Source organism: Neopelma chrysocephalum, unplaced genomic scaffold (genome assembly GCF_003984885.1).
Source record: "Neopelma chrysocephalum unplaced genomic scaffold, ASM398488v2 Primary Assembly neopelma1_23, whole genome shotgun sequence".
NCBI lineage: Eukaryota > Metazoa > Chordata > Aves > Passeriformes > Pipridae > Neopelma > Neopelma chrysocephalum.
Genome location: NW_020897691.1, coordinates 9,952,212 through 9,965,082, shown reverse-complemented (window position 1 = coordinate 9,965,082; position 12,871 = coordinate 9,952,212). Strand labels below are relative to the sequence as shown.

General features: G+C 45.7%; 1 protein-coding gene across 1 annotated transcript in view; it reads right to left on the bottom strand.

Annotated features, from left to right (window-relative positions):
- PDE10A (phosphodiesterase 10A) overlaps window positions 1–2,378 on the bottom strand; it is a 362,187-nt gene extending 359,809 nt beyond the window's left edge. The window contains exon 1 of the mRNA XM_027686793.1: window positions 2,007–2,378. Within this exon, the coding sequence (XP_027542594.1) occupies window positions 2,007–2,097 (91 nt within the window). The 5' untranslated portion in view covers window positions 2,098–2,378. The remainder of the gene's footprint in view (window positions 1–2,006) is intronic.
- Window positions 2,379–12,871: the final 10,493 nt, after the last annotated feature.

The window sequence follows — 12,871 nt, the reverse complement described above, 5'->3', positions numbered from 1 at the left end:
ATCTTGACGGTTTCTACAGTTACGTAGTCACAGACAATGTAATTAACAAGTAACATTCCTTCCTATAAAATAGGAGGGAGAAAATGAACAGAACAAAAGTTCACAAAAAGAAATTTGAGCTCAGAAATAAAACCATATTTTTAATCTCATTTCATTATTTACTGTGTCAAAAAAGACACAAGCCTAGATTATCTAGGTGAAATCACAGGCTTTCAAAATACCTTGTGTCCCCTTATGAGGAAAATGATACCTTTTGTACTCTCTTTAGATATACATTAATGCTTTTTTAAATATTTTTTCACTTTCCATTAAATTGTTTTGTACACACTGAAATCAAGAAAGAAGCAATTCTGTGTTAAAGTTATATTTTGTTTTCTGTTTCTTGTTACATAACCAGAAGTGTTATAGAAAATATTATTGTGGAGTTAAAAAAAAAGTCATTTAAAAAATGAAGACCAGACAAACATCACTGTATCACAAAAACGTGTAAGGTGCTTCTACACCCATTATTGGCATATATTTAAAATAAAATTACATGTAATCTATACCAAACTTTCAGATCTATGCCAAATGCCCTTCTGTATTTAAACTCCTCCATTGCTGACAAAGGGGTAAGGTTAGTAACAGCAAAATTCCACATTGCAAAAACACTGAATACTGTCATGCATATAAAGTCATTCACAGGGTCTGAAAACATCCCTCCCATGTCAAGATTAGTCTTAAGTAGAGAAATTACAAGAAAATGTGAGTGTGAATCTTATTTTCCTGGTGGGAGAACCAAGCAATTTAAAACCAACAACCACATAAACCCTAAACCATATCTATTGAGAGAGATGGTGAATTACTACCAGTGCTCCTTTCTAATGAAACCAGAAGAGCACACCAGCTACTGTGCTCAAAACATTTCCTTGCAAAAAGCAGAAACATCCATGGTGGCAAGAGAATTTCATGATCTGGGTGACTTGTGACATTGGGATCCTTCACATCTCTTACAAAAAAGGCCACAGACTCCATGGTGAAGAACACACTCATTCTATCCCTCTGTGCTCTGTGTACACCTACCCAGGCAAAAGCATCGTGTTTCTGAATTCAAGCATGCACAGAGACATACTCACATCGTCATCTGAACCCACCACACACCCACCATCTACCACCAGAGCCATTCACAACAGCCCGAAACATTGCCCTGAAACTAACTGGTATTTTCCTCTCCTCTCTGCATTACAGCCACAAGCCCAGAGCCCTGTAGCTCAGCTTGGTTCATGTGGGCCCACCTCATTAAAATAATCACAAAGGAAGAGAACCCACTGGGCTGGCTGAACAACAAGAAATTTGGCCGCAGAACTCCTTCACACTTGTGTGAAGCTGATTTTACACCACTCAGCTGCTACATTCACATTATCTTGTCAAAAAGTACAGAACAGCTTTCACCACAAACACTTGGAACTCGAAAATTACAGCAAAACCAACTTTAGCTGGATACAAAGTGCACACTACAAGGGCAGTGTTTGAAGCCCCAACATGACACAACTGAAATTGTACGAGGGATGGGGGCTTGCTGAAGGAAACCCACACAAAACCACAGCATATATATTAGGTGCCTATAGCTCATTCGCTGCCCAAGCTAGGAGCGCACTGCAAACAGATTTACACAAGCTACAAATCAATGAGGCAGTGTGGCTATGCCTATGCCAGTGACAAACTGCAGTGGGAAAGGGAGTCTGGACTGCCTGGCAGACCTGCCATTCCCCTCGGCCGCTCTCCCACACCTCCTTCCCTCACCCCTTCCCCTTGCTCCCCTTAACCCTTCCCCTCTCACAAGTTCAGTGACAATGCGGTAGGAACAGCCCTGCAGTTTTCAACCCTGTTAGTGGGAGCAACCTGGCCTAAACGCCAAAGTCACCCCAGTGCCGGTGGGCTGCAGGAGGCCAGCCAGGCCGACACGTCCCTGCGGTGGGCTCCCAGATGCCAACCGGCCTGCCACCTGCAGGCCTCCGCCGCCCTACCTTGCTCCTCGCCGGCCCCAAAGCAGGCTCTGGGGTCCTCGGGGGGGAGCCGGGCTCCGCCGCCCTCCAGGGCTTTGCGTTTCTTCGACATCTGGTCGGTGTTTGGGAGTTGAGTTTCTCCTCTCTCTCTCCGGGGAGATGAGTGTATGTAGAGAGAGAGGGAGAGTGTGAGGGAGAGAGACACAGGGAGGGAGAGAGAGAGATTGAAAGAAATCGCTGCTTAAAGAGAGGGGAAGAGACTTTGGAGTGGCTGGAGAGCAAGTAGGAGGCAGGGACTAAGTGCAGAAATCCTACAAATCACAATCCCATCAATTCAGCCCCACGTCTAAAGGGGCTGGTTGAGGTCTCCCTCTTCCTTGCCCATTCGTCTGAGTGTGGCAGTGAAAATTAAAGATAAAGGTAATAACCCCGTGTTTTTTTTCCTAATGTTAGCAGGTGGTGCCTTTTTTTTTTTTTATATTGGGGGGAGGGAGGAAGGAGGGAGCTGATTGATATTATTTTCCTTTGTTGGGATTCCTGCTGGTTAAAAAAAAAAAAGGGAGGGGGAAAAAAGCTGAATGGTAAAAGGTAAAAGCTGAATGGATGGGGGGAGTGGGGGGGAGGGGGGAAATCAGAGGATTAAAAAGAAAACCGGGAGCAGAGAAGGTGGGATGACTAGAGCCTGCAGGTGCAGGGAGGCTAAATTCCCTGCAGGGGTCATGTGTTCTGGGAGTCGGGGATCCTCGGCTCCCCGGAGGCTGCCGGCGGGCAGGGGTCTCGGCAGTGGTTTGCAGCCACCCCACCTGGCACCCGCGGGAGCGGCGCCGCAGCCGCCTGGCAAGAGGCACCGGTAACTCGCACCTTGCAAACTCCGCCGTGAAGTCAGTACCCCCGCAGTCGCTCGTTCGGTCTTTCTCCCTCCCTTTGTAACCCTTTCAGTCCTGGGAGCAAGATGTGCCGCTCCCCTGGGGAGTCCCGTCCCCCCCAACCTGCCCCTTTACGGGCGGATGGAAGGCTCGCTAGAGGATATTTATTCCCGGGGGGTGGGGGAGGAAGGAGGGGGCGAGGACACAACTTACCCTCCAAACTATGCACAAGCTCGTCTCTGCTTTCCCCTTCAGATCAACTTTAAAGAGCAGATTCTCAGTCCGGGAGGAAAAGAGGCAGGGGAGGAGAGGGGAAATTGTTTAGGAATAGCTGTTGCCAAGTGGGTGAAGTTCAGGGTACAATCCTGGCTCTTCCACGCTCCAGCAGCCCAGCATCTTCCCGGGGTCTGGAGAACAAGGTGTTCAACAAGTCTTCCTTGTTACCCGAAATTGATTGATGATGGCTTTCCCGCCGGACTGTATTTAACAAAACGATGCAGAGAGCTATTTTGACGAGCAGGAAATTTTAGAGGAGCTTGCAATATAGCTGCGGTTTTAATTTATCTATTTCTGTCTCTCTCTATACATACGTACAGACACACATGCACACCTGTGTATGTGTATATGTATATATGAATAAAAAGATATAACTCTATCAATACAACGTTGGGTCCACAGGATCTTAGAAAAGCTTGCCTGTCGGCTGCGTGGAAGTTAAAGAGTTTTTCTTAAGCAAAAGGGGCTGATGCTTGGACACATCTCACGTCCAACAGGAGGCAATGACGTCTGTAGCTTCATTGCTATAACAGCACCAAGGCTGCAATTGCCATTCACTGAAATGATAAGGGGCGCTCAGACGTAAGCAGTCTGGACCTCTAGCAAGAGACTGAAGCGAAGATGATTTTTCCCCTCCCAAAACAAATAATAATGCTAAAAAACACCTAAGGAAATAGACGGAGGAGCAGGGAAAGGAATCTAGGTCTTGCAGTCACACGCTTCTACAACATGATCCTCTAGCTCCAGGAACATGTATTTTTTGCAGCTGACTAGACTTTGGGAAATTTCAATGTATTATGATTGTTCGGGCGGGGGGAGGGGAGGGATTTTTTTTCTTAATTATTTCTGTCTCTCTTCAAGCAGGCATTGATGAAAGCCGGGTAAAAGTGCCCTCCCCCCATCTTTCCAAATATATTTCGGCTCGGGTACATGCTGAAGTGTTCATGGTGTATGGATAGATCTTCTTAAGTAGCAATTTCTTGCTATGTAGGCTGCAACGATTTTTTTAAAATCATTTTTATTTTTTTATTTCTTTTTTTTTTTTAGAACTGGAAGGTACTTACAAAGAAATGAGAAATAAAAAAAAAATAAAAAAAAATAAAAAAAAAGCTGATGCGGAGCAGTCGTCTCGTCTTCTTGCGGGGTCACACTCTCACACTGCCACGGGTTTGACCGCTGATGGGCAGCGCGGCCGCGCTCCCGATCCCTGCCAGCCCGCGGCGGGGGGGGGGGGTGTGTTGCCGGGCGCGGGGGCGTCCGCACCTCGGGGCTGCCAATCCCCGCGGGCGCCGCAAACGCCGCGGGGGCGGGGGGCCCTTTCCTGCCGGGAGCCGCTGCCCTGGAAATGACAGCCCGGGTACCGAAGGAACCCGCCGCCGCCTGCCAGCAGCATGCGACTCCGGGGCGGCAGCAGGCACGCCGGCACCGCGCCCGGCCCCGCCGCGGGGGAGGCAGCGCCTCGCCCGGCTGCTCCCCCCCGGCTGCTCCGGCCCACGCGTGTCCGCGCTGCCGCCGCGCTGCCTCCGGGCTGGGCCGCAGCCGGGCGGGGACAAAACTGTGCAGCTCTTTCTCCGCGCCTTGCCCCCGCCGGAGGAGGGGCCGGGGCTGACACGGGCGGCGGCAGGGAAGGTCCCGGGTGATTGCGGACCAGCCAGGTGTCTTCGTACGGGGTGTGCGGCGCTGAGTGGCTGAGGCTGGTCATCCCCACCCAGGTGCTGTGGCTGGGTCCGTTTTGTGAGGTGCTCCGCGAGTATTGCTTGCTGCTCGCTCCATCCCCAGCCCTACACTTGGTGTCCAGATTTTTCCTTCTGCGTCCTGCCGGGCCCGGGGCACGCACGGCTTGTTTAGCCTCCAAGTGATTACATGCAGTAAGTGGCTACTTGCCCAAACCACTGAGCCGTTCTTTGATGGAACAATTGTAGATACCGGTGATGTAAGTGGTATCGCAAGCCCAAATCAGGTTTACTGTCTGCTGAAAGCACTCGCAAGACACTGGGTTCTTCCTCTTTTCAAACTTTATCTTTGTGAGAAGGGAAAGGGAGTGAACACGTGCCAAGCACGGAGAGGAGGCATAAATACTCTTGCTTGTGTGAATGTTAAATTTGGCATTCATGGTAACCTTTGAGATATCTGCTACAATAATCTTCCACACAAGGCTTTGGTGAGATTGGCTGTGTAGTAAAGGGGGAGGTTTTCGAATCATCAGCAGCAGATCCTTGCTTTCTTACATAGTCTGTTCTGAGCAAGGTGTTTACTTTTTTGAATGGTTTGTGGAGGTTTTTGGGACCTAGTAGCACATGTCTTCAGAGAGATATCCTAAAAAATTTACAGAGACTGGAATTGTATGTATTTGTCAAGCTTTAGGAGCTATGTTCTATTTAATTTCATTTTAAGTACTACATTTCTAAATGGTTGGGGTTTTTTTCACCCATTCAGCACAGAGAATTTATAATATATCTATAATGAAGTGAGACATTGCATTATCTTGTATCTTGTACTTAGGAAGTTCCCATCAAGATCTGCCTTTACACAAGAGTTTCCACTGAATTATTACCCTGCTGACAGATCACATTTTCATTACAGTATCATGGAAATCAGGGATGGAAATACAGAATATGTCATTTCCTGGGAGGAGCATACGGGGTGAACAAGATAATTCCATAAGCAATAATCTCTGGGGTTGTACCTAGCCAAACTAAGTCTTTGTCCCTTAGGGATTTTATTCCATCCTCTCTGTTAGATGTTGCCAAAGGAAAACTTTACATCTAGTTACTTCTAGCACTTTTTTCAAAATTTCTTCCCACTACCTACAAGATAGGGCCCATCTCAAGGAGCTGCCTTTTCCATAGTTGAACTCTATTGACAGAGAATCAGAGAATCACTGAGGTTAGAAAAGACCTCCAAGATCATCAAGTCCAAACTTTGACCAAATACCACCATACTCACTAAACCAAAGTCTTTTCATTAGAAGAAAAGAAGGTCTTGATCTAAAACCTTTGAAGACAAAAAGGAATCTTTACATCACATTCAGTCATCTCTCACTTTGAGATTCCAGAATTCAGCCTTGGGACCTGGAGTTGAGTCACACAGTTATACTCAGAGATAGACTTGAAGTGTTTTCAGGCTTATTGATTTAGACTGAGTGTTCGCCTCATGTGAATCAATAACTGAAATCATCAGGCAAAAGGCCTTCAATAAATATAGCTCAGTTTGCAAACACTTTTTGCTTTATTTTTTAAAGCATTACCAGCCTACCCTGTCAATCATGTTTACAAAGGACCATTCATGGTGTTTTTCAGTGACTACTCAGTCTGAAGGCAGCATATTTTAAAGGTGTATAAAATTAAAAGTTCAGAGGAGATAGAAATAGCACTGGTCAGGACAAACACACCTCTGTACAATACACACTGTACAGATCCAGCATATAACCAAACACAGTGGTAGTAAGACCAAGAGAGATCTCATACTGCAAGTTTGATTCCTCTTATTTTTTTCTCTCATGGCTGACTCAGTTCAGAATTGTTTGGCCCAGTAATATGTAATGAGTACTTTACAAACAGCACAATGAGTTCTCTTTCATGCAGCCATACTATCACTTTTCCCGAGCAGTTTGGAATTTTTCTTTGTATGTATTTATGAGGTGACTTAATAACACAGCATTCCAGATATTGAAGACATCTGCATCATTAAAGCCTATTTCTTGCAAAAGCCCTCTCCCCACTCAAGGCTGTTATTTTGGTATATATCCCTGAGCTGTGAATACAGTCCCGCACACCCAACAGAATCCTTACCATTTGCATAGCATTTAGTTTTGTCTTCAAAGTGATTTGCTAACTAATGTATCCTTACAGCACCCAGAATAGTTGGTATGTTTTATTATCCTCATTTTATAAAATTGGGAAACAGCAGCAGAGAGGTGAAGAGTGTGTTCTATCATCTTTATTCACATTATTAATCCTTGGATAGTTCCACTGCTTTCAGTGGGAATTCTTGCACGGTAAAATACTATTTAATAGAACTGAAAACCACAGTGTCATTCACTAAATGATTTAAGCAAGGCCGTGGAGAGAGTTTAGTGAAGGTTTAGAAATGAAATCTCTTTCTCACACAAACACACTCTTTTGTTTCACTCACTTTCCCAGTTCAAAAACAAAACCCAAAACTTATCACTGTATCTGTCATTTTTCCACTGCCCAAGCTAATTTGCAGTAGTAATAATGATCAAGTAGCCCCACAGCACTGACATTAAGTTGACATATAACACCAAGAAAACTCACAGGACTGACCAGTTCTCATTTTCTTGTACCACAAAAATGACCACCTTTTTGATCTCCTAATTTAACAATTCAAAAGAGGGGGGTGAAAGGTGCATTTGAAAGTTTTATATGAAATTCAGCACTAGGAGGAAGGTGGTACTAAGTCATTTTCAAGATACAAAGCCGTGTCTCTATTTTTTTTAATGTTGTTCTTTTAGTGTGGAATGTGTACTGTAATTCCACAACATTAATCTTAGTATTTTCACAGACAGATGAAGATAGTTACACTAATCTAGAGAGGACCTGCTGAACTCGCTTTGTTAAGTTAGAGGGAACTGCATATTCTCCCCTTCCAGAATAAAGTTATTTTGTCCACTTTTCATTCCTACTTCTGCAAACACCTCTTATTTGTTCAACACGTGACCAGCAAGTCCTGATCCATGTCTCCTTATAAACCTTAGCCATCATTGTGTAGTAGCCTTTTTAATTGTAAAAATTTGGTGGCTTATTTGAGCCTTTACCAGTTTTTAGAGCTATGAATTTGTTGATTGGATTTTCACACACCTCTCTGTTGAGAAGGATGGAAGTGTTCAGGGCAGCAACTACTGCTTAAGACAGAGGGAAGTGTAGAGAAACTTCCCCAACCTCCTATTGGCATCAACTCTGATTCTCCAGGACTTTTCCTCCTCTTGCCTGCCTCTGCTCCAGCTCTTTCCCCTCCTTGTGTATTTCTATGGCAGGAATTTCACAAATTCCTCACCCCTGGGAGATAAAATTAACCCACTGTCCCCTACCCAGCAGAGAAGGCACGCACCTGCCTTTTCATCGCCTACGACATCAATGTGGTGAAACTGTAACTATGTTACGTTTTATGAAAGACACACTTGGTCATTCCGCTCATGTGTTTCTAGCTTCCCTAGGCTCTAGCCCAGCATCAGAAGGTCGATACTAAGAGTTTCTATGATGATGGAGGTATGTGGAACACTCTGTGCTTGAAAAGTAATTTGTGGTACCTTAGATGACCAAAAGGGCAGGAGTAGGAGAAGTCTGCTAAAGTCTCTTGTCCTCAAACACTGCCACACTGGGCTTTGCCCCAGCCTCTTTTCCATTACGCTTTCTTACACTGATGCAGGACCTGTCTTTATTTCTTTATTTATTTTATTTACTTCTATAGCCCGCTTCCCTGTAGCCTCCTTTACAGGTCAAAGTCTCTACAGCAAGACACGGAGGCCCATGCGAGGTCCCTGGCAGATGTAGGAAGGGAGTTGCCAGCACAGGACTCTGTTGCCTGCTCTCAGAAGCACCACATCAGGCTGGGAGGTGGACCAGGGAAGAATCCTGTGGCAGCACTGCACAGCCCAGGCAGGGTTGTCCTGGGGCTACTCTACCTGAAAAGTTGTTGTACCAGGGGAGTACCATGGTTGTTTACCTGCTCTGCCTCCCTACTTCCTCTGGCCTGCATGTTTTGTAGCACAGAATCTGTCTTGATATCTCTTGTACTCAAATGTTTTGAGCAGTGAGGTTTCAAATTCATCTGGGTTACAAAACGTGTTTGATTAGATATAATTTCTATAGGAATAAGCGTAAGCAACTAAAAATCAGATTATCTTTGGTTTTCAATTAAAAAAACTGCCTTTGAGATTGGGGGAATTGGACGAGGGCAATATTTTAATCTAAATAAGTAGTTCCAGTATTGGAAAATCACACCATGGCCATTTACTGATCATTCATCTTTCATTCTGCTTTCAAGCTGTATCATCTCAGCCATCCCACTGGCTCACAAGAGTTATGCTTTTAAACCCCTGCCAGTGTCCAAACTACAGATTTTTTGTTTCTTCGCCGTATTGCTTGAAAGAAGGAGGACAAAAAATTAATTCTAACTGCATGCTTCCGTAAGATAAGCTCCACTATATTTTCAATTATTTTTAACCCTTTATTTTAGGAATTCAGAATAAAGTCAAGGTCTGTCAGAAACATGTGCAACTCCTAGGCATGTTATGTGATTCTTGGGGTGTCCTGCACAGGGCTGGGAGTTGCACTTGATGATCTGATGGGTCCCTTCAAGCTCAGCATAGTCTAGGATTCTGTGATTACTATAATGAATTCTACTCTATTTTTAAGTCTTCTACCTTTATGGTTTTGGATTTCAAAAGGTAATTGTCAGTATTTCCATCTGAATATGTTTTGGTAACAGAAAGAAAAAACGAAAAACAAAATACACACTAAATGTAGGATACTATCAAAATACACTGTAAGTTTAAAGGAATGGGTACAACAAAATATTTATAGTCTTTAAAATGCAATTCAGTGTCCACACACAAAGAGTTCATAGAATCATAGAACAGTTTGCTTTGGAAGGGACCTTAAAGATCATATAGTTCCAAACCCCTGCCATGGGCAGGGACACCTTTCGCTAGACCAGGTTTCTCAAAGGCCCATCCAGCCTGACCTTGGACACCTCCAGGCATGGGGAATCCACAAGTTCTCTGGGCAAACAGTGCCTCATCCTCACAGCAAAGAAATTCCTTCTCATATCTATTTTAAACCTACCCTCTTTTGTTGAACTCATTCCCCCTTGTACTGTCACTATATGTCCTTGTAAAAAGTCCGTTCCATCTTTCTTGTAGCCTTTCAAAGCCTTCTCTTTTCAGTCTGAATAAACCCAATTCTCTCAGCCCCCAGGTTACTCTGATGGATGTGGGAGTACAGTCACATGGCATGGGGTCATCCATACTCCTATTTATGCCCTAGTTGCTTGAAGAAAAAGTAACATAGTTCATGGTTTAGCACTGGTTAGGATACAGCCACCAGCACCTGCCTTCTCAGTTTCCTTCCACAGATTCTGATGCTGTATTCACCTGTATTTTTCCAGGGCCTGTGCATTACATTTTCGCTTCCCTTCAGAAATCATCCTGCTTGACAGAAGGGAAAACCTCTTTCCTTGTACCATCCTTTTCATAAAAAGGTTGTAGTGAATACAGAGCTGAAAGTTACCAGATTGATGACCTCAAAATGTGAAGTCCTTTCTAAGTAGTGTTTGGGAACAGCACAACATCAGTCACACAGAGGAGGAGGTATTTTCAGGGTTGCTTAGCACCAAAGGCAGGGAAGCACAGCAAAAAATTTAGTATTGCCACCTTTCACTGTTTTATGAAAAGTCTCCTGGTCCTGAAGACAAATCGTAGAATCACAGACTGCTTTGGGTTGGAAGGGACCTTAACAATCATCTAGTTCCAACACCCCTGCCATGGACAGGGACACTTTTCACTAGACGAGGTTGTTCATATCCTTGAACACCCACAGGGATGGGTCGTCCTGTTCCAGTACCTCACCACCCTCAACCTCGCCTCACCGCCTGTGCCCACCACAGTAAAGAATTTCTTCCTAATATCTAATTTAAACCTACTGTCTTTCAGTTTGAATCCAGTCCTCCTTGTGCTGTCACTACATGCTCTTGAAAAAGTCCCTCTTCATCTTACTTGTAGGCTCCCTTCAGGTACTGGAAGGGTGCAATTAGGTCACCCCAAAGGCTTTTCTTTTGCAGTCTGAACAAACCCAATTGTCTCAGCCTTTCCTCGTACAAGAAGTGCTCCAGATCCCTCTAATCATCTTGGTGGCCCTCCTTTGGACTCATTCCAACAGTTTGACGTCTTTCCTGTGCCGGGTACCCCTGAGCTGGATGCAGTGCTCCAGGTGGGGTCTCACAAGAGCAGAGGGGCAGAAACACCTCCCTCGACCCACTGGACACACTTGTGATGCAAACCAGGTCATGATTGGCTTTCTGGAATGCAAGTACACATTGCTGGCTCATGTCTAGCCTCTCACCCACCAGCACCCCCAAGTTCTTCTCTTCAGGGCTGCTTTTGATCTGTTCATCCCCCAGCCGGTATTCATACTGGGGGTTGCCCTAATCCAGGTGCAGCACCTTACGCTTGGTCTGACTAAACTGCACAAGATGCCCATGGGCCCCCTTCTCAAACTCTTCCATCCTTCAGGTGTGTCAACCACACCATTCTGCTTATTGTCACCTTCAGATCTGCTGAGGGAAAAATCACATTGTAGTTGCAGAGGAAAGTTTGGGAATAGGATTAGACTTCTCCTTTCTTAACAGGCAAAAAAGTTGGCTGCAAAGACAAGCAAACTCTAAGTGTTTGTATTATCAGCAATATGGTCATTGTTTGCTTTTGCATCTTAGAGAGACTCCAAGGGAAAAGCCTTGAGAAACTTGCAGGAAAGATGAACTTCTCCTCCCAGAAAGCCATAATCCCCGAATTTCCTATATGCTGCGAGAAACAAACTGAAGAGATGAGCAGGCGGTTTTCAGTAGAGCGCTCAAACCTTCGCTTCCCAAGTAGTAAAGCGGTAACTCCCAGAAAACCCGCACTTCCTGCCCACAGCGATCAGACTTCACTGCTCAGATCCATGAAGGCAGATGCTGTGGCACCCCGTGAGCCCGCAGGGCCACGCCTGCACACACCGGGGCTGGGAGGGAGAGGCGCAGCCCCCGCCCTTGATGCAGGGGTGGGAAAGGGATTGGGATGGTTGGGGGGAGGCAAAAAAAATCCCCCGCCCCTTACCGAGGTATGAGGTGACCCACCGCGCAGAAGCGCAAGGCAGGGCAGGGAGACAGCGCCTCGCCCTCAGCTGCGGGAAGATGCGGATGGGGATTGGCAAGGGGGGGGGGCATAAGCGCGGCGCCCCCTCCCCCGTCCCCGCCGCGGCGGCTGCTGCCGTCAGAGCTGCCTGCGTCAATGCTGCCTCAGCGACACGCACCGGGGCCCAGAGCTCCCACACCCCATCCCCCTCTGCTCCCGTGGCTGGCTTTTTTTCTTTCCTTTTTTTTTTTTTTTTCCAAATTCTCTCTCTTTTTTTTTCCTCTTCTCCCCTCACTGAGACGCCTTAATGGGATTTATTTATTTATTTATTTTTGTGATTCTGCTCATAAAGAAGGTGCCATTGGCGCATTTACAGTTCCTTTGTGTGAGGGGATTTCAATCCTTCCTCCCTACACCTGCCCTCTTTTTATTTTTAAAAAATAATAATTTGAGGAATAATTACTGTTTTATTTATTTCATGCAGGTCCCGTGTCACGTACGGACATGGGTCCCCTCAGGTGCCGACCCCCATGCACACCTTCCCCCCCACCATCTCCCTGTCACTGCAGCACACAGGGAGACTGGAAACAGGAGGCTGTACCAGCACATTGTTATCCTCTTACTATATTATAACGGATTTCCCCTCTTCCCAGAAAAGCAACCTTTTTTTTTTTACCCTCGTGTTTAACAGCCCACTTGTTCAGCATTTTTGCATTATCTGCACACGCACCGTTATTTCTTCTCTTCCCACTGCCTTCACCCCCCCTTCTCCCCATCCCCCCCTCCATTGATCAAGTCCTGGGCTCTAAAGAATAATGGTTTATAAAATGGTTGCTCTGTGCATGTCCTCAGTTGCACGCATAACCCCAGCCTCCTGTCTGTGTTCCTCTCCT